Source organism: Bos taurus, chromosome 10 (genome assembly GCF_002263795.3).
Source record: "Bos taurus isolate L1 Dominette 01449 registration number 42190680 breed Hereford chromosome 10, ARS-UCD2.0, whole genome shotgun sequence".
NCBI classification, from domain to species: Eukaryota; Metazoa; Chordata; class Mammalia; order Artiodactyla; family Bovidae; genus Bos; species Bos taurus.
In genome coordinates, this window is record NC_037337.1 from 22,814,230 (window position 1) to 22,842,033 (window position 27,804).

A 27,804-nucleotide genomic window follows, 5' to 3' on the forward strand; every position below is an offset into this window, starting at 1 on the left:
TTTTTATGTCATTGTGTTCCTGTTCTCCGCAAAGTTTCTTCCTGAATGGGATTTTTGGCCAGTAGTCTGGCCATGTGGACTTACCATGTTACTTGGCAGGCTTCTTTTTAGGATGAATGAGCAGGGAACTGCTTATTAACTTGTTTCTTCCTCTCCTTTCCACCTAATATCAGTTTGAAGGTGGCTTAGCTCTGTTACTTCCCTGGTAGCTCAGACAGTAAAGCGTCTACAATGCAGGAGACCTGGGTTCGATCCCTGGGTTGGGAAAATCCCCTGGAGAAGGAAATGGCAATCCACTCCAGTAGTATTGCTTGGAAAATCCCATGGACAGTGGAGCCTGGTAGGCTACAGTCCATGGGATCTCAAAGAGTTGGACACGACTGAGCGACTTCATTTCACTTAGCTCTGTTAAGTACTCACAGGAAAAAATAGCACTCCAGGTATTTTATTTCAACCTTAGTGAACATCAGGTGCCCACATACAGGTCAGCCTACTATGCATCTCACATGTAAGTCCAGCAGCAGGGAGACTAGTATAACTATTCCACATAGTGACCTTCAGTTCATCCCCATATGCTGTCCCTCCTGCCCTCCGTCACACTTATCCTTTCTCAGTCCAGAATCTCTAGAGGTTCCTAAGGAGTCAGTTTCCTTCACTTGCATGTCCAATAAAATCTTCTCATAGTTCATTCTGGGCTGTGCTTTCTCCCTCTCTGTCTCACCCATCAGAATGCTCACATCTACTTTTTGTCTTATGGGAACTGTTGATATATTTCATCTTTTTATTTTTTTTCACATTATGGATTTAGTATCATCCTGTTTATACTTGTAAATTTTATCCCAGTGGGAAGTTTGGTGAGAAAGGAGGAGAGTACATATGTTTGATCAGATATTTTGAATCATATAAAATTTCTTTTTTTAAATATAAATTTATTTATTTTAATTGGAGGCTAATTACAATATTGTATTGGTTTTGTCATACATTGACATGAATCTGCCATGGGTGTACACGTGTTCCCCATCCTGAACCCCCCTCCCACCTCCCTCCCTGTACCATCCCTCTGGGTCATCCCAGTGCACCAGCTCCAAGCATCCTGTATCATGCATTGAACCTGCACTGGCAATTCATTTCACATATGATAATATACATGTTTCAATGCCATTCTCCCAAATCCTCCTACCCTTGCCCTCTCCCACAGAGTCCAAAAGACTGTTCTATACATCTGTGTCTCTTTTGCTGTCTTGCATAAAGGGTTATCATTATCATCCTTCTAAATACGGGAGGAGCAACCCACGCCCCCATGCCCAAGGCCAGAGGCGGTGGCCGGGAAGAACAATCCACGCCCGAGGCCATGGGCGGCGATGAGAGGAGTTACCCTACTTCTGAGGTCAGGGAGGGCGGCCAGGAGGAGATATCCCACGCCCCACACCAGAGGCCAAGGGCGGCGGCGGGGAGGAGCAACCCCACGTCCAAGGAGCCGTGGCTGCGTGGGCGCAGGACGGCCTAGAGGAGCTATCCCACATTGAAGGTCAGGAAGGGCGGCGCTGAGGAGATACCCCTCGTCCAAGGTAAGAAGCAGTGGCTGCGCTTTGCTGGAGCAGCCGTGAAGAGATACCCTACGCCCAAGGTAAGAGAAACCCAAGTAAGACAGTAGGTGTTGCAAGAGGGCATCAGAGGGCAAACACACTGAAACCATACTCACAGAAAACTAGTCAATCTAATCACACTAGGACCACAGCCTTGTCTAACTCAGTGAAACTAAGCCATGCCCGTGGGGCAACCCAAGACAAGTGGGTCATGGTGGAGAGATCTGACAGAATGTGGTCCACCAGAGAAGGGAATAGCAAACCACTTCAGTATTCTTGCCTTGAGAAGCCCATGAACAGTATGAAAAGGCAAAATGATAGGATACTGAAAGGGGAACTCCCCAGGTCAGTAGGTGCCCAATATGCTACTGGAGATCAGTGAAGAAATAACTCCAGACAGAATGAAGGGATGGAGCCAAAGTGAAAATGATACCCAGCTGTGGATGTGACTGGTGATAGAAGTAAGGTCCGATGCTGTAAAGAGCAATATTGCATAGGAACCTGGAATGTCAGGTCCATGAATCAAGGCAAATTGGAAGTGGTCAAACAAGAGATGGCAAGAGTGAATGTTGACATTCTAGGAATCAGCGAACTGAAATGGACTGGAATGGGTGAATTTAACTCAGATGACCATTATATCTACTACTGTGGGCAGGAATCCCTTAGAAGAAATGGAATGGCCATCATGGTCAACAAAAGAGTCTGAAATGCAGTACGTGGATGCAATCTCAAAAACGACAGAATGATCTCTGTTCGTTTCCAAGGCAAACCATTCAATATCACAGTAATCCAAGTCTATACCCCAACCAGTAACGCTGAAGAAGCTAAAGTTGAACGGTTCTATGAGGACCTAAAAGACCTTTTAGAACTAACACCAAAAAAAGATGTTCTTTTCATTATAGGGGACTGGAATGCAAAAGTAGGAAGTCAAAAAACATCTGGAGTAACAGGCAAATTTGGCCTTGGAATACAGAATGAAGCAGGGCAAAGACTGATAGAGTTTTGCCAAGAAAATGCACTGGTCATAGCAAACACCCTCTTCCAACAACACAAGAGAAGACTCTATACATGGACATCACCAGATGGTCACACCGAAATCAGAATGATTATATTCTTTGCAGCCAAAGATGGAGAAGCTCTATACAGTCAGCAAAAACAAGACCAGGAGCTGACTGTGGCTCAGATGATGAACTCCTTATTGCCAAATTCAGACTTAAATTGAAGAAAGAAGGGAAAACCACTAAACCATTCAGGTATGACCTAAATCAAATCCCTTATGATTAAACAGTGGAAGTGAGAAATAGATTTAAGGGCCTAGATCTGATAGATAGAGTGCCTGATGAACTATGGAATGAGGTTCATGACGTTGTACAGGAGACAGGGATCAAGATCATCCCCACAGAAAAGAAATGCAAAAAAGCAAAATAGCTGTCTGGGGAGACCTTACAAATAGCTGTGAGAAGAAGAGAAGTGAAAAGCAAAGGAGAAAAGGAAAGATATAAGCATCTGAATGCAGAGTCCCAAAGAATAGCAAGAAGAGATAAGAAAGCCTTCTTCAGTGATCGATGCAAAGAAATAGAGGAAAACAACAGAATGGGAAAGACTAGGGATCTCTTCAAGAAAATCAGAGATACCAAAGGAACATTACATGCAAAGATGAGCTCGATAAAGGACAGAAATGGTATGGACCTAATAGAAGCAGAAGATATTAAGAAGAGATGGCAAGAATACACTGAAGAACTGAACAAAAAAGATCTTCACCACCCAAATAATAACGATGGTGTGATCACTGACCTAGAGCCAGACATCCTGGAATGTGAAGTCAAGTGGGCCTTAGAAAGCATCACTACGAACAAAACTAGTGGAGGTGATGGAATTCCAGTTGAACTATTCCAAATCCTGAAAGATGATGCTGTGAAAGTGCTGCACTCAATATGCCAGCAAATTTGAAAACTCAGCAGTGGCCACAGGACTGGAAAAGGTCAGTTTTCATTCCAATCCCTAAGAAAGGCAATGCCAAAGAATCCTCAAACTACCACACGATTGCACTCATCTCACACACTAGTAAAGTAATGCTCCAAATTCTCCAAGCCAGGCTTCAGCAATATATGAACTGTGAGCTTCCTGATGTTCAAGCTGGTTTTAGAAAAGGCAGAGGAACCACAGATCAAATTGCCAACATCCACTGGATCATAGGAAAAGCAAGAGAGTTCCAGAAAAACATCTACTTCTGCTTTATTCACTATGCCAAAGCCTTTGACTGTGTGAATCACAATAAACTGTGGGAAATTCTTCAAGAGATGGGAATACCAGACCACCTGGCCTGCCTCTTGAAAAACCTATATGCAGGTCAGGAAGCAACAGTTAGAACTGGACATGGAACAACAGACTGGTTCCAAATAGGAAAAGGAGTACATCAAGGCTGTATATTGTCACCCTGCTTATTTAACGTATATGTGGAGTACATGATGAGAAATGCTGGATTGGAAGAAACACAAGCTGGAATCAAGATTGCTGGGAGAAATATCAACAACCTCAGATATGCAGATGACACCACCCTTATGGCAGAAAGTGAAGAGGAACTCAAAAGCCTCTTGATGAAAGTGAAAGTGGAGAGTGAAAAAGTTGGCTTAAAGCTCAACATTCAGAAAACGAAGATCATGGCATCCGGTCCCACCACTTCATGGGAAATAGATGGGGAAACAGTGGAAACAGTGTCAGACTTTATTTTTCTGGGCTCCAAAATCACTGTGGATGGTGACTGCAGCCGTGAAATTAAAAGACACTTACCCCTTGGAAGGAAAGTTATGACCAACCTAGATAGCATATTCAAAAGCAGAGACATTACTTTGCCAACAAAGGTTCGTCTAGTCAAGGCTACGGTTTTTCCTGTGGTCATGTATGGATGTGAGAGTTGGACTGTGAAGAAGGCTGAGTGCTGAAGAATTGATGCTTTTGAACTGTGGTGTTGGAGAAGACTCTTGAGGGTCCCTTGGACTGCAAGGAGATCCAACCAGTCCATTCTGAAGGGGATCAGCCCTGGGATTTCTTTGGAAGGAATGATGCTAAAGCTGAAACTCCAGTACTTTGGCCACCTCATGTGAAGAGTTGACTCATTCGTAAAGACCCTGATGATGGGAGGGATTGGGGGCAGGAGGAGAAGGGGATGACAGAGGATGAGATGACTGGATGGCATCACCGACTCTATGGACATGAGTTTTGGTGAACTCCGGGAGTTGGTGTTGGATAGGGAGGCCTGGTGTGCTGCGATTCATGGGGTCACAAAGAGTTGGACATGACTGAGCGACTGAACTGAACTGAATGTAATCCAGTTGTCATCAGGCATCTGGGAAGTCTCTCTGGGGAATGACACCATATCCGGGACTCAGTATTAGTCTGTCATTGACAGACTGGGCACTGAGCAATAGCATCAGCAGGGTCAAACTTGGTAAGGGGAAAGCAGTGTTTTTGAGTTCATGCATAACTTTCAGCACTGCTAGCAAGGCTGGATCATGGGATCATGAGGCCAAAGTCTTGAAGTAGGTTGCACTGATATGTTCCTTTCTCTGCAATCTCTGCAACTTCTGAGAGTAGTTTGAGAAGAATCAGTGTTAACTCTTCCTTAAATGTTTGGTAGACTGACTATAGCTTTGGAGTCCAGTTCTCTGACCATATGGGAGATTCTGAGGCAAACCCAATATTAATTAACTTATTCCTTTTCTATTTAATTCAGCCAGAGTCAGTTTCTGTTACTCATAAGTGAGAACCTTGACTCATACACAATCTCATTCCAACATGAGGCAAATTAGGGAAAAAGAAGGACAGGGTATCGGAAGTGACTGAAGAAGTCTAATCGTGCTCCTCAGAGGTATTCTGTAAATACTGGGCATCAGTGTTCTTTCTTCATTGAGTTTTTAGTACATAAAACTGCATCTGTATCTGTTCTCACTCTAGGCTGGAACTGGAGTTCAATAAAGGCAGAAAATAGAACAGCTTTGCAATTTCCTCTGAACCAGCCCTAACACACTTCACCTTCCTCAGGTGGTTCTCTCGGCAGGATGATGTTGCCCCCACAAGATGGCAGTGCCTCTCTCCTCAGACTCACTTTGTTTGAAATCAACATGATTGTATTGAAAGCAAAAAGACTAAGCGTCCTTTGATTGGCTGGGTAAGAAACCTGAGACTCTCTCTGGGACTCAGAGGGATTGGATGAGTATACTCAAAAAAGAGAGCTAGACTGAGGGACCTGGCTTTATTTCAGGGCGAGAGCTGCGTCTTCCATGATCCCCCTGAAGAAGAAGAATGGAGAAGCTTCTGGCCCTGTCTTGGTGATTCTGTGGCTTCAGCTGGCCAGTGAGTTGGGGCTCTTGGTGATGGGAAGAGGGTGACCAAAGTTCAGAGCTCACAAGACTGAGGGGCAAAATCTTCTCTTTAATTGGGAAAAGTGAAATGTGAAAGTGTTAGTCGCTCAGTCCTGTCTAACTCTTTGCGACCCAATGGACTGTAGCCCACCAGGCTCCTCAGTCACTGGAATTTTCCAGGCAAGAATACTGGAGTGAGTTGCCATTCCCTTCTCCTGGAGATCTTCCTGACCCAAGGATCAAAGCCACATCTCCTGGATTGCAGGCAGATTCTTTACCACTGTGCCACAGGAAAGCCTGTTAATTGGGAAATGTACCCTCAAATTATGGAAGGAAATGCAAACACTAGTGAGTGAAAATGCAGTGACTGACTCCTGGCCTCTGTCCTTGTGTTTCTGCCTAGAGGTGAATAGCCAGCAAGGAGAACAGAATCTTCAGACCCTGAGCATCCAGGAGGATGAAAATGTCACCATGAACTGCAGTCATAAAAGTATTACTTTAACTGCCTTACAGTGGTACAGACAGGATTCAAGGCGAGGCTTTGTTCACCTGATTTTAATGCATTCAAATGAGAGACAGAAACATAGTGGAAGACTGCACTTCACGCTTGACAACTCCATCAAAAGCAGCTCCTTGTCCATCATGGCTTCCCAGGCTGAGGACACTGCTACTTACCTCTGTGCTCCAGACACAGAGTGCTCAGCTGGCACCCGCAGCCCCAGCGCAAACCTGCCAGAGCTGTCTCTTAGAAGCCGCGACAGTGTGCAGAGTTGGTGGTTTTGTCTTCCCACAAAGGAGAGTCCGCAAACAGCTAGCAACACGAAAGGGAGCTCCTCTCGAATCCCTGAGTTTTCGGTAGTGTGTCAGACTATAGTAAAGGGCATGGGATATACAATGGGAAGCTGAAATGCCAAATTCAGCTCTGCCCACCCCGGCTGTGTCTTTAACCATATCATGGGTGTAGCAGCCTTCAGTGTCCTCAGTTTAAACAAAGGATTTAGACTGATGAGCCTAAAAACCCTTCAAGTTCTATTTTTACCAGGTCACCTCTGAAGGATGAAGAAGGACTTCTCAGTATTAGAAGGGCTCATCTGTTATATGTGCAGCCTCCTCAAGACCTAGGTGGGGCTTTAAGATGCATGAGATGATTTTAGTATTTCTCTAATTTCTGTATAGGAAACAGTAGATTCATCAGACGTTAGAAATAAAGAGAATTTAGGACTGTTTCCATGAAACTTTTCACTTTAAAACTGAGGAGTGAAGATGTTATGTAACAATAGACACAAAGATCTCAGTATTTGGAGTAAAAGAGACAAAGATGTGAATCTGATTCTGCTATTTATGATTTGTATGATTTCTAAGCATCAGTTTCTCCATTAAAGAGATGGAAATTTATCCAAAAGTCAGATTTTTTCCCCTTACAAGTGAGAGATATATATGTTTTCTGCTATCAGACCCTAAAATATTGGTTTTTAAAAGTGGATACTTCTGTTTATTATCACATATATAACAGTTTTCCATCCATTGTATTCTTGCTCCTGGTAAGAATAGTTTTCTTGATACAGTTTTGATGCTACTAAAAATGTGTTTGTGGACAAAGGACATTTGTATTTATGTGACACTTGGTGAAAAAGGTAGGAGAGGGCAGGGGAAAGGTTGGTAGGACCGTGGTTCCCACATTCCAGACCTTAAACCACCAACATCACCTGTGTCAGAATCACCTAGAACACCTTTGAAGACCTGGAATATTAGGAGTTTACTCAATCAGACTGATGTAGTGATGGATTGTATTTTTAATGAATATCATTCATATCAGATATTGGTTCAGCTTCACATCACAAAAAACTCAGATAATGTTTTTAACAAGCTGGAGTTTACTTCCCTCTCATATAAAGAAGCTCTATCGCATGTACCATGTGCAGTCCAGGGCTGGTGTACTAGCTTCATAATCTTGGGAGGAATCAAGGGCCTTCTTTCTAGCTGTTTCTTGTCCTTAAATTGTCACTTTTGTTTATATACTTTGCCAAAACAGCAAGAAATCCATCTACTTTACACACCTTCCAGGAAGAACGTCAAGAGGCAAATGAGTACATGCTGGCCAAGTCAATCATTTTCAGAAGCTTCATCCAGCACCTTCTACTTGCATTTCATTTACCAGAATGTTAGTCCATGTTCCCACATTTCTTCAATCACAAAGGATCCTGGAATATCAGGATTTTTACAGTCTCAGCATGTTGTCGCTCACAACAAAATTGTTCTCAGTTCAATTCAGTTCAGTTGCTCAGTTGTGTCCAACTCTTTGCGATCCCGTGGACTGCAGAACGCCAGGCTTCCTTGTCCATCACCAATCCCCAAAACTTGCTCAAATTAATGTCCATTGAATGGGTGATGCCATCCAAACATCTAATCCTCTGTGATCCTCTTCTCTTTCTGCCTTCAATCTTTCCCAGCATCAGGATCTTTTCCAAAGAATCAGTTCTTCACATCAGTTGGCCAAAGTATTGGAGCTTCAATTTCAGCATCAACCTTCCAATGAATATTCAGGACTGATTTCCTTCAGGATTGACTGGTTTGATCTCCTTGCTGTCCAAGAGACTCTCAAGAGTCTTCTCCAACACCACAGTTCAAAAGCATCAATTCTTCAGTGCTCAGCTTTCTTCATGGTTCAACTCTCACATCCATACATGACTACTGGAAAAATCATAGGTTTGACTATATAACCCTGTTGGCAAAGTAATGTCTCTTCTTTTCAATATGCTTTCTAGGTTGGGATATCAGGATCTTTTCAATCTCAGCATGATGTCACTCACAACAAAATTGTGGTTCTATCATAATTGAAAAACACAAGTGTATCCCAGTTTATTGAAGCACTATTTACAATAGCAAATTGGAAGGAAGGAAGCAACCTACACGTCCATTGACAGATGAATGGATAAAGAAGTTGTGGTACATATGCAAAATGCAGTATTCAGTTCAGTTCAGTTCAGTTCAGTTGCTCAGTTATGTCCGACTCTTTGCAACCCATGAACTGCAGCACTCAGGCCTCCCTGTCCATCACCAACTCCTGGAGTTCGCTCAAACTCACGTCCATCAAGTCGGCGATGCCATCCAGCCATCTCATCCTCTGTTGTCCCCTTCTCCTCCTGCCCCCAATCCCTCCCAGCATCAGAGTCTTTTCCAATGAGTCAACTCTTCCCATGAGGTGGCCAAAGTACTGGAGTTTCAGCTTTAGCATCATTCCGTCCAAAGTAGAATGGACTGGTTGGAACTTCTTGCAGTCCAGGGGACTCTCAAGAGTCTTCTCCAACACCACAGTTCAAAAGCATCAATTTTTCGGGGCTCAGCTTTCTTCACAGTCCGACTCTCACATCCATAGATGACCACTGGAAAAACCATAGCCTTGACTAGATGGACCTTTCTTGACAAAGTAATGTCTCTGCTTTTCAATATGCTGTCAAGGTTGGTCATAACTTTTCTTACAAGGAGTAAACGTCTTAGTTTCATGGCTGCAATCACCATCTGCAGTGATTTTGGGCCCCACAAAATGAAGTCTGACACTGTTTCCAGTGTTTCCCCACCTGTTATTTCCCATGAAGTCATGGGATCAGATGCCATGATCTTAGTTTTCTGAATGTTGAGCTTTAAACCAACTTTTTCACTCTCCTCTTTCACTTTCATCAAGAGACTTTTTAGTTCCCCTTCACTTTCTGCCATAAGGGTGGTGTCATCTGCATATCTGAGATTATTGATATTTCTCCCAGCAATCTTGATTCCAGCTTGTGCTTCTTCCAGCCCAGCGTTTATCATGATGTACTCTGCATAAAAGTTAAATAAGCAGGGTGACCATATACAGTCTTGATGTACACCTTTTCTTATTTGGAACCAGTCTGTTGTTCCATGTCCAGTTCTAGCTGTTGCTTCCTGACCTGCATATAGGTTTCTCAAGAGGCAGGCCAGGTGGTCTGGTATTCCCATCTCTTGAAGAATTTTCCACAGTTAATTGTGATCCACACAGTCAAAGGCTTTGGCATAGTCAATAAAGCAAAAACAGATGTTTTTCTGGAACTCTCTTGCTTTTTTGATGATCGAGAGGATGTCAGCAATTTGATCTCTGGTTCCTCTGCCTTTTCTAAAACCAGCTTGAACATCTGGAAGTTCACAGTTCATGTATTGCTGAAGCCTGGCTTGGAGAATTTTGAGCATTACTTTACTAGCCTGTGAGATGAGTGCAATTGTGTGGTAGTTTGAGCATTCTTTGGCATTGCCTTTCTTAGAGATTGGAATGAAAACTGACCTTTTCCAGTCCTGTGGCCACTGCTGAGTTTTCAAATTTGCTGGCATATTGAGTGCAGCACTTTCACAGCATCATCTTTCAGGATTTGAAATAATTCAACTGGAATTCCATCACCTCCACCAGCTTTGTTCGTAGTGATGCTTCTTGAGGCCCACTTGACTTCACATTCCAGGATGTCTGGCTCTAGGTGAGTGATCACACCATCGTGATTATCTTGGTCATGAAGATCTGTGTATTCTTGCCACCTCTTCTTAAGATCTTCTGTTTCTATTAGGTCCATACCATTTCTGTCCTTTATCAAGCCTATCTTTTCATGAAATGTTCCATTGATATCTGTAATTTTCTTGAAGAGATCCCTAGTCTTTCCCATTCTGTTGTTTTCCTCTATTTCTTTGGATCGATCACTGAGGAAGGCTTTCTTATCTCTTCTTGCTATTCTTTGGAACTCTGTATTCAGATGCTTATATCTTTCCTTTTCTCCTTTGCTTTTCTCTTCTCTTATTTTCACAGCTGTTTGTAAGGCCTCCCCAGACAGCCATTTTACTTTTTTGCTTTTCCATGGGGATGGTCTTGATCCCTGTCTCCTGTACAATGTCACAAACCTCATTCCATAGTTCATCAGGTACTCTATCTATCAGATCTAGGCCTTTAAATCTATTTCTCACTTCCAGTGTATAATCATAAGGGATTTGATTTAGGTCATACCTGAATGGTTTAGTGGTTTTCCCTCCTTTCATCAGTTTAAGTCTGAATTTGGCAATAAGGAGTTCATGATCTGAGCCACAATCAGCTCCCGGTCTTGTTTTTGCAGACTGTATAGAGTTTCTCCATCTTTGGCTGCAAAGCATACAATCAATCTGATTTCGATGTTGACCATCTGGTGATGTCCATGTATAGAATCTTCTCTTGTGTTGTTGGAAGAGGGTGTTTGCTATGACCAGTGCATTTTCTTGGCAAAATTGTACTAGCCTTTGCCCTGCTTCATTCTGTTTTCCAAGGCCAAATTTGCCTGTTACTCCAGGTGTTTCTTGACTTCCTACTTTTGCATTCCAGCCCCATATAATGAAAAGAACATCTTTTTTGGGTGTTAATTCTAAAAGGTCTTGTAGGCCTTCATAGAACCGTTCAACTTCAGCTTCTTCAGCATTACTGGTTGGGGTATAGACTTGGATTACTGTGATATTGAATGGTTTGCCTTGGAAACGAACAGAGATCATTCTGTTGTTTTTGAGATTGCATCCAAGTATTGCGTTTCAGATCTTGTTGACCATGATGGCTACTCCATTTCTTCTAAGGGATTCCTGCCCACAGTAGTAGATATAATGGTCATCTGAGTTAAATTCACCCATTGCAGTCCATTTCAGTTCGCTGATTCCTAGAATGTAGACATTCACCTTTGCCATCTCCCATTTGACCACTTCCAATTTGCCTTAATTCATGGACCTGACATTCTAGGTTCCTATGCAATATTGCTCTTTACAGCATCGGACCTTGTTTCTATCACCAGTCACATCCACGACTGAGTACTGTTTTTGTTTTGGCTCCATCCCTTCATTCTTTCTGGAGTTATTTCTCCACTGATCTCCAGTAGCATATTGGGCACCTACCAACCTGGTGAGTTCCTCTTTCAGTATCCTATCATTTTGCCTTTTCATACTGTTCATAGGGTTCTCAAGGGAAGAATGCTGAAGTGGTTTGCTATTCCCTTCTCCAGTGGACCACATTCTGTCAAACCTCTCCACCATGACCCACCCATCTTGGGTGGCCCCACACAGAATGGCTTAGTTTCTTTGAGTTAGAAAGTGAAAAGGAACTCAAAAGCCTCTTGGTGAAAGTGAAAGTGGAGAGTGAAAAAGTTGGCTTAAATTCAACATTCAGAAAACGAAGATCATGGCATCTGGTCCCATCACTTCATGGGAAATAGATGGGGCAACAGTGGAAACAGTGTCAGACTTTATTTTTCTGGGCTCCAAAATCACTGCAGATGGCGACTGCAGCCATGAAGTTAAAAGATGCTTACTCCTTCGAAGGAAAGTTATGACCAACCTAGATAGCATATTCAAATGCAGAGACATTACTTTGCCAGCAAAGATCTGTCTAGTCAAGGCTATGGTTTTGCCATTGGTCATGTATGGATGTGAGAGTTGGACTGTGAAGAAAGCTTAGCGCCGAAGAATTGATGCTTTTGAACTGCGGTGTTGGAGAAGACTCTTGAGAGTCCCTTGGACTGCAAGGAGACCCAACCAGTCCATCCTGAAGGAGATTGGTCTGGGTGTACTTTGGACGGAATGATGCTAAAGCTGAAACTCCAGTATTTTGGCCACCTCATGCGAAGTGTTGACTCATTGGAAAAGACTTTGATGCTGGGAGGGATTGGGGGCAAGAGGAGAAGGGGACGACAGAGGATGAGATGGCTGGATGGCATCACTGACTCGATGGATGTGAGTCTGAGTCAACTCCGGGAGTTGGTGCTGGACAGGCCTGGCGTGCTGCGATTCATGGGGTCGCAAAGAGTCGGACACAACTGAGCGACTGATCTGATCTGATCTGATCTGATGGTCTGTGTGATTAGATTGACCAGTTTTCTGTGATTTTGGTTTCAGTGTGTCTGCCCTCTGATGCCCTCTCGCAACACCTACGGTCTTACTTGGGTTTCTCTTACCTTGGACGTGGGGTATCTCTTCATGGCTGCTGCAGCAAAGCTCATCCGCTGCTCCTTACCTTGGACGAGGGGTATCTCCTCACCGCCACCCCTCTTGACCTTGAACGTGGAGTAGCTCCTCTCGGCCCTCCTGCACCCACACAGCCACCACTCCTTGGACGTGGGGTTGCTCCTCTTGGCTGCCGCCTGTGACCTCAGGTGTGGGGTAGATCCTCCTGGCTGCCTCCCCTGGCCTCGGGCAGGGTTAGCTCCTCTCGGCCGTTCCTGAGCCATCGCAGCCTGGCAGTCTTGGCCACCATCCCTAACCTCGGACGTGGGGTACCTCCTCTATAAAAAAGAACACATTTGAGTCAGTTCTAATGAGGTGGATGAACTTAAAACCTATTGCTCAGGGTGAAGTAAGCCAGAATGAGAAAGACAAATATCATATATTAATGCATCCATATGGAATCTAGAAAGATGATGATGATGAACCTATTTGCAGGGCAGCAAAGGAGACGCAGACATAAAGAACAGACTTTTGGTCACAGTGAAGAAGGGAGAGGGTGGGAAGACTTGAGAGAGTAGGACTGAAGCATATACATTACTATATGTAAAATAGATAGCCAGTGGGAATTTGCTGTATGATGCAGGGAACTCAAAGCCGGTGCTGTGTAACACCCTAGAGGGGTGGAATGGGGAATGGAGTGGAAGTGAGATTTAAGAAGGAGGGGACATGTGTATGCCTGTGGCTGATTCATGTTGATGTATGGTAGAAACCATCGCTAGAGTATAAAATAATTATCCTCCAATTAAAAATAAAAAAATAAAGTATATATTCAACAAGGACCCACTGTAGTGCACAGGGAAACCTGCTCAGTATTCTATAGTAACCTAAGTGGGAAAAGATTTGAAAAAGAATAGATACATGTTTATGTATAACTGAATCACTTTGCTGTACACTTGAAACTAACATAACACTGGCAAGCAAGTACACTCCAATATAAAATAAAAATTTTAAAAATTGTAGTTCTATTAGAAGTAGTAGAAAATGAGCATTCTATAGGCAAATAGCAGTTTCTGCTGTACTCTCAATTTAGGCTATAGTAAGACTCATGTAGTTTTTTTGTTCTTTTGTTTGTTTAGTGATATTCATTTTTGAGATACTATATTCAGTCTACTTCCCAGTTCTGTTGACTTTGCTTCCTAAAGGTCCTCTAGAAGATGTCACAATCCCCACAACCCAATTCACCTCCACAATCCTCATTAAAAATCCATCTCAGTCTCTTGCTCAACACTTGACACACCCCATCACTCTTCCATGTAGTCCCTTTCCCATGAGAGCGATTTTACCAGAGTGCAGATGTTAGCATGTCAGTCACCTGGATCCCCATTTGCTCTTAGGACAAAGAAGAGCTGCCTCTCCAACTTCATTTCAGCATGTGTCCCTAACCTCTCCATCTCTGTCTCTCCCTCTCTCTTCAACAATACTAAGTTTGTCAAAGGCACTATTTTCCTCTTATATAACCCATTCGTAGAAATTTTAGGTGATTTTCTTATTTTTTTTCTTTTCCTAAAATTCTTTTCCTTGCTTCAAAAGAGTTAAAAAAAATAGTAAATACCTACTCATTTTTGTATACTTGTCCAAGAGTCAGTAACTAAGGAAAGCTTAGTGGGTATTTTTAGAATTATAGACCTCTGCATTTTCAGGTTTGTAATTTATTTTTATTTCTTTCATTATTTGTTTAAGGTCTATTTTCAATCCTACTCTGATCTCCTTGATGATAGTGTCCATATCTGTGGTTTTCATTCTTGAAAACTCAGCATCAATGTATCTTAGGCATTTGCTGTTGTTTAGTTGCTAAGTCATGTCCAGCTCTTTGTGACCTCATGGACTGTAGCCTGCAAGCCTCCTCTCTCCATTGGATTTCCAGCTGAGAATCCTGGAGTGGGTTGCCATTTCCCCCTCCAGGGGATCTTCCTGACCCAGGGATCAAATCCACATCTTCTACATTGGCAGGTGGATTCTTTACCACTGAGCCACCCAGGAAGTATCTTTGTCATTAGCATCATTCAATTTCCTTCTTCTTTTCTATCCATTAATGTGTTCTTTATTTTAAGCCTCCTCAATATTTAGTGAAAAAAGTAATCTTTAGAGGTTTATGGATAAATTCTTGGAGTATAGTGGGGATTGGCAAAGGATAGCCACAGGGCAAAGTAGCTTGATACTTATTTATTTATTTATTTTACTTTACAATATTGTATTGGTTTTGCCATACATCAACATGAATCTGCCATGGGTGTACACGTGTTCCCAATCTTGAAACCCCCTCCCACCTCCTTCCCCCTACCATCCCTCTGGGGATACTTATGTTTATAAATAAAGTTTTATTAGAAGACAGCCATGCTCATTTATTTATGCATTGACCATGGATGCTTTGTGCTATACCAGCATAGTTGTAGCAGAGACTGTACGACTTCAAAACCTAAACTATTTACTATTTGACCCTTTATAGACAAAAAAGTCTGCCAACCTACAGGGTGTAGGAATTACTTAGAATTTTTCGATTTGGATTTTTTTGTTTGATGACAACAAATTAAATAATTTCTATCATATTTCTAATATTTCTAATCCTCTTTTGGGCCAATTTAGAATACTCCCTGTCTTCTAATTAAAGACAAATGGAATAATGACACTTTACAAATAAAAACATCATAGGTCTTTAAATGGATAAAAGTTTTAAGAATATTTTTTAAACATTTAAAAGTTTGAATGTATCAACATACAATTCAATAGAAAAAAGAGTAGCAGTAAATGAACAATATTTTTTTCAGTGCTGATTTTTTGATGCTTTGTTCAATAATAGAGTTATATAATGCTGACTTAAAAAGATATTTTTGAATAGAAGTAAAAATACTGGAAAACACTAATTACAGTACTTCAGACAATAGTGTGAAGAAGGCAATGGCAACCTGCTCCAGTACTCTTGCCTGGAGAATCCCAAGGACAGAGGAGCCTGGTAGGCTGCGACCCATGGAATCGCTGAGTTGGACACAGCTGAGCATCTTCACTTTCACTTTTCACTTTCATGCATTGGAGAAGGAAATGGCAAACCACTCCAGTGTTCTTGCCTGGAGAATCCCAGGGACAGGGGAGGTGCCTGGTAGGCTGCCATCCATGGGGTCACACAGAGTCGGACATGACTGAAGTGACTTAGCAGAAGCAGCAGCAGCAGACAGTAGTGCATTAAGCTCCAAATCATCTTAATCAGGTGAATTATTGAATGACACAATCTATAGCTTTCTTCTAATGAGATTTCACCACCTCTTTAGTTTCAGTAAAATATCACTTCTCACATTAATGTTGTAATATGAATTTGATTAATTTTGTATTTTATATGCATGGGCTTCCCTGTTAGCTCAGTTGGTGAAGAATCCACCTGCAATGCAGGAGACTCTGGTTCTATTTCTAGATCGGGAAGATCCGCTGGAGAAGGGATAGGTTACCACTCCATATTCTAGAGCTTTGCTTGTGGCTCAACTGATAAAGAATCCGTCTGTAATACGGGAGATCTGGGTTTGACCCCTGGGTTGGGAAAATCCCTGGAGAAGGGAAAGGCTACTCATTCCAGCATCCTGGCCTGGACAGCCCATATAGTTCATGGGGTCGCAAAGAGTCGGACACCACTAAGCGACTTTCACTTTGGTGATTAAGAACTGTGAACCGAAGACGTTTATACTTAACCTGAGTTTTGTATGTAAAAAGGTGCTATAATATTTTTAAAATAGTCAGTATGAGAGTGACCTCTTATATGAAGAACTGTGACTTAGTTTTGAGAAATACCTAATGCTCCTGTGTTCAGACCGTAGACTTGCCTCTGGAAGAAGCTCATCATACCGCAGGCCTGAGAACTATTTCTCGTAGAGACCATACTTCATAAACAGATCATTGTACACCCGGGCATGCCTCCTCATTCACTTATTCATTCATTTTTCAAATATTTTTAAACCATTTGCTCTGAACTAGTGTTCTGTGTATTTTGAGAAGTTGGCCACTGAGATTAATAAGATGAAGTTCCTGATCTCAGGTGCATCAAACCTAGTTTGAAAAACAACACACAAATGATTCCAGGATGGTGTAGAAATGACAGTGATAGACGTGCATACAAGGTATGGTGAGAAGAGAGGTGGGTCCTAACTCAGCCTGAAGGACTGGATCAGCACTTTCATAAGGAGTAAATTGGTTCTTAAAGAAGGAATAAAAAGTTGCCTAGGCAAAGATTCTGGGCAGAAAGGAAGAACATTCTAAGCAGAGACAGCTCATCCCCTGGTTCTAGGGGACCAGTGAGGGAAATGACAAGAGGAGATCTCAGTTCAGTCTTTTTTCACACTCACACTATAACTTAAGTTGCCTAAATGAGCTTATTGTTCAATGTGATCAGACAATAGAAGCTGGGCCTGGAAAGACTTAAGGGAACTGTATTTTTCTGCATATTAAAGACAAAGAATTACTATCTGTCTCAGCCTCAGACACCATTGTGAAGTCTGCAGAAATTATTTGGTGCTTCCTTCCTTGAGCCCTACGCTCACCCCAGATACCTATTTCCCTTCTATGCCTACAACTTGAGCTCCTTTTCAGGGTAAATACCAAAAGATGTACAGCAGACTGCAGGAACAGAGGGAGAACGACAGAGGGCGCTGCTCCCTTTCCTTGGTGGTTTGATATAAATTCATCTTTCATTTCTTAGAGCCTTTCTCTCTTGCTCAGCCTATAGCATGATCTTGTAGGGGAGTTTGTCTTGCATAACACATGAACCAAGATTTTCTTGAAGATTTCAACAAAAGATCAAGAAACTAGAGGAATAGTTTTTTCAACTTTCATGTATCCCCAAACTCAGCCTCCCACTGCTTCTGAGCCAGCTATGCTGTCTGCTTTGTGCTTAGGACTTGTGATCTTGTTGATAATGCATGAGCAACAGTTATTTAAAATTTCTAAGATGTTCTATTCCTTGGTTTTAGGCTGTCATGTAACCTCTATCAAGCGGGAGATGGTCCCTCTTCCTTAGCCAACTTAACAAAGTCTTACTGTGTGTGTGTGGTTTTTTTCTTTAAGGAGGGACCCGTGGAGACTCGGTGACCCAGACAGAAGGCGTTGTTACCCTTCCTGAGAAGGCATCTCTGACTCTGAAGTGTACTTACCAGTCCAGCTATTCAGGTTTTCTTTTCTGGTATGTCCAGTACCAAAACAGAGAGCTTGAGATGCTCCTGCAAAGCTCATTAGGAAACCAGAAGGTGACCAACAGAGGTTTTGAAGCCACTCATATCTCGAGAGACAGCTCCTTCCACCTGCAGAAATCCTCCGTGCAAACATCAGACTCAGCTCTGTACTACTGTGCTCTGAGTGACACAGTGAGAGAGGCCGCAGGGGGAGCTGAACACAAGCCCAAGGGCACAGATGGGGTCAGGCTGTGGGCAGCTCTCCAGAGTTCTGTGCTAGAGGCATCGTCAAAGTACTTTCAGCTCTGAAGCTCAGAGCTAAGAACCTTGGAATTCTTGGATTGCCCTACAGAGTGGAATCTGGGGCGGGACAGTGTAAAGAGGAACCTAAGTGCTTTTCTCCACAAATGCCTGTTTTCAGCCCATTCACATTCCCCCAAAAGACACAGAATCCCTTGAAGTGTCATTAACTCTTCAGTGACAATTCAGTTGGTATATGCTGAAATATTTCACAACCTGTTAATGGAAACGCCCAGGAACATTGTTAATGGATGACTGTGTGATCTGGAAGGTAGTCTCTGGTTTTAATAATTTAGACTAGGATTGTATGTCTTGCTGAGATACACCTGCAGACACTCCATCTTCAGTGACTATGAGCTTTATTCTCTCTTCCCTTGACTTTTCCATCCCTATGGCTGCTACAGCAATGCTGCTACCTAGGTAAGTTCCAGGAGGAGAGTTTTCTGACAAGATAATCCTTCTGTCAATGGCCTTGTGGGTCAGAGCAGTCCAATTGGTAAATATTGCAGGCATGGTGTGTATTGTTTGTATTCAAATAGGGTACAGGATATTCTCTTTGCCAATAATAACGTCACCTCAGGGGAAATTTATTCATCAGTCAGTCATATTTCTGATATATGGAAAAAGTGTTTATGTACTCTTACAATAAGCTATCTTTGGAGTGGAGTGAGCTTTTCACCTGCTCCAAGAAACTAGGAGAAAATATCACCCACTCCCAAAGCAGGAACATCTCCCCACTCCTCTGCTCATGAGCAGGAATGTGGAGTCACTCGGGCTCTGCATCTCTGCAACAATCATGCCCATTGCACAGAGCATCCCCTCTGCATCTCTGCAGGTTGAACTACTGTCCACGCCTTTGGGGACCAGACTTTCTGGAAGGACAGTGGGGGACACAGAAGGTGTGAAAAGAGATATGTTTTACTGCCAGGCAGTCAGGGAGATGTGGCCTAGACACTGATTATTTGTCATCTCATAATGTATAAACACAGCAATCAAAATACAGAGTTTAATAGTAGAATAGTTTTAATGGTCCTGGAGGATGTAGTCCCCATCCTCATTTAACAGGGTGGATGTCAGGACACCTACCTGAAGGTCAGTGCAGACTTCCTCCCTAACATCCTAGAGTCCTGCACCCGGGGTGTTGGCCACCTGAGCACTGGGGGTTCAACATCTTGATAAACAGGCCAGAGAAAGGGAGAGGGAGATGAAAAAACAAAAATAAATCTGAACAGTGAAAGGAAAGTATCCAAGCAGGTTTTATTCCCCTGGTGGTAACTGTGTTAGCACTCTACTTCTGGTCTGATCCCACATTCCACATCTCTGGGTCCAGGCTAGTGGGACTACAGACAGGACAGAGGATTTTTTTTTTCTTACCTGCTCCTCAGTCAACTGAAAGCAGTTTGAGATAGGAATCATGTCTGGTTTTGGTTTCCATGTTGTAGACAACTCTGTAAGTTTTCAGAATGAATGCTGGAGCATAGGGATTCCTGAACATGCACAAAAGTTTAAGAGAACCTCAGTGATCTGCTGAGCCAGAGAGTCTTGCCAGCATGATAACTTGACTCAAGACCCTAATTTTAGGGGGAACTTTGGTCCAGGGGATAGGACTCTGTGCTCTCAATGATGGGGGCCCGAGTTTGATCCTTGATCAGGGAACTAGATCTCACAAGCCAAAATTAAGACCCGGCACAGCCAAAAGCAAAAACAAAACAGAACAGCTCAGCAAACAGCTGTGCATTTAAAAAAAATACCCTAATTTTAGAAAAACAGGTCATTTTGACTGTTGAGAAATTCTATATCCATTAACAGGTATCATTTGAAGAAGATTGCTCTTGTGTTCAACTGACTTGGTCATTGCCATTTAGAAACGTTTATTTTTAATTGGAAGACAATTGGAAAGCTACAGGTAAAAGGATGATACTAGAACCCTTCCCAACACCGAACACAAAATAAACTCAAAATGGATTAATGACTTAAATGAAGGCCAGAATCCATAAAACTCTTAGAGGAAAACATAGGCAGTACACTCTTTGACATACATCACAGCACGATCCTCTTTGACCCACCTCCTAGAGTATTGGAAATAAAAACAAAAATATATTGGACTTAATTCAACTAAGAGTCACAGCATTGTTCCTGGGTTGACAGCACTGCCCTACGAGTCCTCCCAGCTGTCTGCAGCCGCAGCGTTGCCATGCCTTAGAATGGTGTATGTCAGCAAAGAACAATGTTTGACTTCTTACCATAATACAGTCTTACTTTGCATAAGGCAAACCCAGCCCTAGATAAAACAACCTATGAAATGACCACTTAAATCTTCTTCTGGGTTCACTTCACTGGCACATATAATTGCACAGGAAACCATACAAATGGGCTGACAGACACTGAGCAAATAGTTCTTTCCACAGAGATTCCTGAATCCTTAATAAAACAAACAAACAAAAGACAGAGGAACACCACGTACATATGCCTCTGGAATGAAGAGTGCCCGGCTAACATATTAAGCATCTAAACTTGACATCCTAAAAAAAATGCTTCAGTTCAGTTCAGTTCAGTTCAGTCGTTCAGTCGTGTCCGACTCTTTGCGACCCCATGAATCACAGCACGCCAGGCCTCCCTGTCCATCACCAACTCCCGGAGTTCACCCAGACTCACGTCCATCGAGTCGGTGATGCCATCCAGCCATCTCATCTTCTGTTGTCCCTTCTCCTCTTGCCCCCAATCCCTCCCAGCATCAGAGTCTTTTCCAGTGAGTCGATTCTTCGAGTGAGGTGGCCAAAGTACTGGAGTTTCAGCTTCAGCATCATTCCCTCCAAAGAAATCCCAGGGCTGATCTCCTTCAGAATGGACTGGTTGGATCTCCTTGCAGTCCAAGGGACTCTCAAGGGTCTTCTCCAACACCACAGTTCAAGGGCATCAATTCTTCAGCGCTCAGTCTTCTTCACAGTCCAACTCTCACATCCATACATGACCACAGAAAAAACCATAGCCTTGACTAGATGGACCTTTTTGGGAAAGTAATGTCTCTGCTTTTGAATATGCTATCTAGGTTGGTCATAACTTTCCTTCCAAGGAGTAAGCGTCTTTTAATTTCATGGCTGCAGTCACCATCTGCAGTGATTTTGGAGCCCAGAAAAATAAAGTCTGACGCTGTTTCCACTGTTTCCCCATCTATTCCCCATGAAGTGATGGGACCGGATGCCATGATCTCAGTTTTCTGAATGTTGAGCTTTAAGCCAACTTTTTCACTCTCCACTTTCACTTTCATCAAGAGGCTTTTTAGTTCCTCTTCACTTTCTGCCATAAGGGTGGTGTCATCTGCTTATCTGAGGTTACTGATATTTCTCCCAGCAGTCTTGATTCCAGCTTGTGTTTCTTCCAGTCCAGCGTTTCTCATGATGTACTATGCATATAAGTTAAATAAACAGGGTGACAATATGCAGCCTAGGTTGAGTTAAAACCACTATGTGACAAGAAGTGAAACGATAGTGATTGTGTTTCAAGAACCAAGGTCCCTAATTAAGCTCACCTGTCCGTCATGAGGCTAAAAGGGTAAGGTTGCTGTCATCCAAAGTTGGTCCAACTCCAATCCACTCTCCCCCTCAACCCCTGCCTTATGCTTATCTCTCTTGTCTCTCTTTTTTCAACATTCCTCCTCTCTGGTACTGCTGCTGCTGCTGCTAAGTCGCTTCAGTCGTGTCCGACTCTGTGCGACCCCATAGACGGCAGCCCACCAGGCTTCCCTGTCCCTGGGATTCTCCAGGCAAGAACACTGGAGTGGGTTGCCATTTCCTTCTCCAATGCATGAAAGTGAAAAGTGAAAGTGAAGTCACTCAGTTGTGTCCAACTCAAGCGACGCCATGGACTGCAGCCTTCCAGGCTCCTCTGTCCATGGGATTTTATAGGCAAAAGTACTGGAGTGGGGTGCCATTGCCTTGTCCGCTCTCTCTGGTACAGAGGTGCACAATTTTTAGGTATTTCAGGATCTCTGTTTTCCTATTCTGTCTCAATCCCACAATGAGACAGCTGCACTATTTTTGGTAAATCCCTCATGCACTGGTGCCTAGAAACTGCCTCCATGAAGTAAGCTGGGCAATGTCAGTGCTCATCTCATCTGTTTTCCTTATCTCTGTGCTACCTGATATTCAAGGTCCAAAAATAGTTTTCCAATTGGAGATCAACTCTACCGTTATCAGTGAAACAGAAGTCACATATTTTACTTTTATTGTGTTTTACAAAGCTGTCATTCCATGATAAATCAGGATAATAACCTTATCACTTAACTACACATTATTTGACATCTGCCTTAGATAAAAATTTCTCCACAGCATGTTGACAGAGTCAACATGAATATAACTACTTCAGAAACGTGACTTGGGTTGAGGAGGAAGCACTTTACATTCAGGGGGATCCTTCTCTGACCCATGGGAATCTTGAAGGCATGTGCAAGGAAGAAATCTCTGACTATTCCATCTAGAAATTGTAACTGGGGATTCTTGCGAAGCTAGAGATACCTGTACCATGCAAAAAATTATGGAAGTAATAATAGACTATTTCCCTAGGCACGCTTATGTTTAGGACTCTCTTCTTAGGGTCCTGTCCCATTCTCCTGTGTGTTCCCCACAAGCTATTATCCTGAGAAATAGGTCAGACCGCACTGTGGTGCAATTTTCACTATGACCACCAGAGGGCGGGACTTCCTTCAGATGCGGTTGCTCATTGTATTCAGGAGCTGGTTTCACTTGGCTGCTTTGTAGCTGCAAGAGAGAATATTGCTGCAGTACAGAAAGGGGCTCTCAGTTTCTGAGTGAGGAGCTTCTGTAAAATCCAGATGAAGACTAGATTTGTTAGACCGGTGTATTCCCGGGAACAAGGATCGTGTTCTTTTGCAAATATGCATTCTGCCACTCACTCAGTTCTTCTGATCATCTTAATATTCAGTAAGTAACATTTTGTTCTAAATGTTAAGGATTTTTCACTTTCTTATAATTGTGGGTAAGTTTTATTTTTATTCTCTGACTGAAAACTCCTCTCCTGTACATTTCTACGGTAACAAAGTGATTCTCTTCCAGGAAGTACCAATGGTGACTCAGTGAACCAGACAGAGGGCCCAGTGACTGTCTCAGAGGGGGCTCTCATGACCCTGAACTGCACTTACCAGGCCACATATTCAAATTCCTATCTTTTCTGGTACGTCCAGCATCTCAACAAAGCTCCTCAACTCCTCCTGAAGGGCTTAACAGCAGACAAGAAGGTAGAGCATGAAGGTTTTCAGGCCACTCCTGTTAAGCGTGACAGCTCCTTCCACCTGCAGAAACGGGCAGTGCAAGCATCAGACTCGGCTGTGTACTACTGTGCTCTGAGTGACACAGTGAGAGAGGACTGTGGGGGAGCTGAGCACAAACCCAGAGTGCAGATGGGGCTCTGGCTGTGGGCAGCCCTGGAAGGGGTGTTGTTTCTCTCTCCAGAGGTACTGTCCAAGCACTTCCAGCTCTGATACTCAGAGCCAAGGACCTTGGAATTCTTGGATTGTCCTACAGAGGAATCTGGGGCAGGATAGTGTAAAGAGGAACCTAAGAGCTTTTCTCCAAAAATGCTTGTTTTCAACCCATCGACATACTCCCAGATGGCATAGAATCCCTTAAAGTGACATTAACTCTTCAATGACAATTCAGATTATATATGCTGAAATATTTCACAATGTGTTAAGGAATATTCCAGGGCACATTGTTGATGGATGACTGTGTGACCAGGAAGCTAGTCTCTGGTTTTTAAAATTCAGGCCAAGATTGTGTATCCTGCTGAGTTTCACCTGCAGACACTCCATCTTCAGTGACTGGAGCTTTATTCTCTCTTTCCTTGACTTTTCCATCCCTTCTGGTTGCTCCAGAAATGCTGCTGCCTAAGTAAGTTCCAGGAGGAGCCATCCTGAAAAGATATTCCTTCTGTCAAGGGCCCTGTGGATCAGAGCAGCCCACTCTGTAAATATCGCAGGTGTTGTGTGTATTGTTTGTATTCAAACTGGGTACAGGATATTGTCTTTGCTAATAACCTCATCTCAGGGAAATGAATGCCAAAGAATGTTCAAATTACCATACAATTGCACTCATTTCACATGCTAGCAAGATTATGCTCAAAATCTTTCAAGCTATGCTTCAGCAGTACGTGAACCAAGAATTTCAGATGTAGAAGCTGGGTTTAGGAACCACAGCAGATCCAATATCTGCTGGAAACAGAAAAGGCAAGGGGATTAAAAAAATCATCTATTTCTGCTTCATTGACTACGCTAAAGCCTTTCACTGTGTGGATCACAGCCAACTGTGGAAAATTCTTAAAGAGATGGGGATACCCAAGAAACCTGTATGCAGGACAGGAAGCAACAGTTAGTACTGGACATGGAACAATAACTGGTTCAAAATTGGGAAAGGAGTACGTCAAGGCCATATATTGTCACCCTGCTTATTTAACTTATATGTGGAGTACATCATGTGAAATGCAGGGCTGGATGACTTATAAGCTGGAATCAAGATTGCCAGGTGAAATGTCAACAACCTCAGATATGCAGATGATACCACTCTGATGGCAGAACAGTGAAAGGAAGCTAAAGAACCTCTTGATGCAGGTGAAAGAGGAGAGTGAAAAAGCTGGATTAAAGCTCAACATTAAAAAATCTAAGATTATGGCATCTGGTCCCATCACTTTATGGCAAATAGATGGGGAAAATGTGGAAATAGGGACAGATTTAATTTTACTGGGCTTCAAAATCACTGCAAATGGTGACCGCAGCCATGAAATTAAAAGATGCTTGCTCCTTGGAAGAAAAGCTATGACCAACCTAGACAGTGTATTAAAAAGCAGAGACATTACTTTACCCACAAAGGTCCATATAGTCAGAGCTATGGTTTTCCCAGTAATCATGTATGGATGTGAGAGTTGGACCATAAAGAAGGCTGAGTGCCAAAGAATTGATGCTTTCTAGCTGTGGTGTTGGAGAAGACTCTTGAGAGTCCCTTACTGCAAGGAGATCAAACCAGTCAATCCTAAAGGGTATCAATCCTGAATATTCATTGGAAGGACTGACGCTGAGGTTGAAGTTCCAATATTTTGGCCACCTGATGTGAAGAACCGATTCACTGCAGAAGACCCTGATGCTGGAAAAGATTGAGGGCAAGAGGATAAGGAGGTGACAGAGGATGATGGTTTGATGGCATCACTGACTCAATGGACATGAGTTTAGCAAACTCTGGGAGATAGTAAAGGATAGGGAAGGACACACCACTCCTGCAATATTTACAAAGTGAGCTGCTCTGATCCACAGGGCCCTTCAGAAGGAATATCTTGTCAGGAAGCTCTCCTCTTGGAACTTACTTAGGCAGAGCATTTCTGGAGCAACCAAAAGGGATGGAAAAGTCAAGGAAAGAGAGAATAAAGCTCCTGGCATGCAGCAGTTCATGGGGTCGTAAAGAGTCAGACATGACCTAGGGACTGAACAGCAACAAAAACAGGGAAAATTAATTCATCAGTCACGTTTCAGACACAGGGGAAAAGTGTTTATGTACTCTTACAATAAGCTATCTTGGCAGCAGAGTGAGCTTTTTCACCTGCTCAAAAAACTAGGAGAAAGTATCAGCCCCTCCCAAAGCAGGAACGTCTCCACACTCCTCTGCTCATGAGCAGGATGTGGAGACACTTGGGTCACTGCTCTGCATCCCTGATACAATCATGCCCATTGCACAGGAGAGTCCCCTCTGCATCTCTGCAGGCTGAATTCCTGTCTAGAGCTTCGAGGAGCAGACTTTCTGGAAGGACAGTGGTGGGCACAGCCGGTGGGAAAAGATGTCTGTTTTACTGCTGGGCAGTCTGTGAGATGTGGCCAAGATACAGAATCATTGTCATTTCACAATTTGTAGGCGTGCGTGAGTTGCTCAGTGGTATCTGACTCTTTGTAAACCTGTGGACTATAGCCCATCAGGCTCCTCTGTCCATGGAGTTTTCCAGGCAAGAATACTGGAGTGGGTTGCTATTCCCTTCTCCAGGAGATCTTTCTGACCCAGGGAGTGAACCCTCATCTCCTCAATTGGCAGGCAGATTCTTTATCACTTAGCACCTGGGAAGCCCAATTTATTGGCACAACTACTTAAATGCAGAGTTTAATAGTTACAGTAGTTTTATGGTCTTGGCAGATGTAGTCACCATCATCACTTAGGGTGAATCTGGACACCCACCTGAAGGTAAGCACTGCCTTCCTCCCTGACATCCTAGAGTCCTGCACACTGGGTGCTGGCCACCTGAGCACTGGGGCCTCAACAGCTTAATAAAGAGGTCTAGAAATGGAGAGGGAGATGAAAGAGCAAAAATAAATGTTAACGGTGGGGAAAAAAAGTATTCTAGCAGGTTTTATGGAGAAGGCAATGGCACCCCACTCCAGTACTCTTGCCTGGAAAATCCCATGGATGGAGGAGTCTGGTAGGCTGCAGTCCATGGGGTCACACAGAGTCGGACACGACTGAGCGACTTCACTTTCACTTTTCACTTTCATGCATTGGAGAAGGAAATGGCAACCCACTCCAGTGTTCTTGCCTGGAGAATCCCAGGGATGGGGGAGCCTGGTGGGCTGCCGTCTATGGAGTCACACAGAGTCGGACATGACTGAAGCGACTTAGCAGCAACAGCAGCAGCAGGTTTTATTCCCCGGGTGGTAACTGCAACAGCTCTCTACTTCCAGTCTGATCCCTCATTTCACATATTGGGGTCCAGGTTAGTGGGAATACAGTCAGTGCATAGGATGTATATATATATATATATATATATATATATATATATTTTTTTTTTTTTTTTTTGCTCACCTGCTCCTCAATCAACTGAAAGCAATTTAAGGTAGGAATCGTGTCTGATTTTTGTTTCCACATTGTAGACAACCCTGTAAATTTCCAGAATGAATGCTGGAGACTAGGGATTCCTGAAAATGCATAAGAGTTTAAGAGAACCTAGGTGATCTGCTGAGCCAGAGAGTCCTGCCAGCATGATAACTTCAACTCAAGATTCTAATTTTAGGTGGAGAGTTGGTTCAGTGACTGGGGCTCTGCACTCACATTGAAGGGGCCCAGGTTCGATCCCTGGTCAGGGAACTAGATCCCACAAGCCTAAACTAAGACCTGGTGCAGACAATAAACAAAACAAGCAAAAAGAACAGCTCAGCAAAAAGATGTGCATTTAAATGATCCCAGTTTTGGTAAGAAGCAACAAAGTTCATTTTAACTGGTGAGAAAATCTCAGTAGGTGAAAAAGGCACATTTGAAGAAGATTGTTCTTTTCAACTGACTTAGTCACAGCCATTGTTACTGGACTGACAATCCCTAAGAAAACAAACAAACAAACAGAAGACAGATCGATGCCACACACGCC

General features: G+C 43.1%; 1 protein-coding gene, 1 long non-coding RNA gene and 1 gene segment (V, D, J or C); 2 read left to right on the forward strand and 1 right to left on the reverse strand.

Annotated features, from left to right (window-relative positions):
• Window positions 1-27,804, reverse strand: part of LOC100336282 (T cell receptor alpha chain MC.7.G5) — a gene marked incomplete in the record, with an annotated part of 1,089,855 nt that overhangs the window by 551,115 nt on the left and 510,936 nt on the right.
• On the forward strand, window positions 5,506-7,170 carry LOC767888 (T-cell receptor alpha chain variable region). The segment is given in 2 exon segments: window positions 5,506-5,939; window positions 6,351-7,170. Coding segments are annotated over 2 exon segments (576 nt in total).
• Window positions 23,137-25,843, forward strand: LOC107132836 (uncharacterized). Its single transcript, XR_009496080.1, has 2 exons — window positions 23,137-23,339; window positions 23,472-25,843. It is a non-coding gene; the product is annotated as an uncharacterized lncRNA (long non-coding RNA).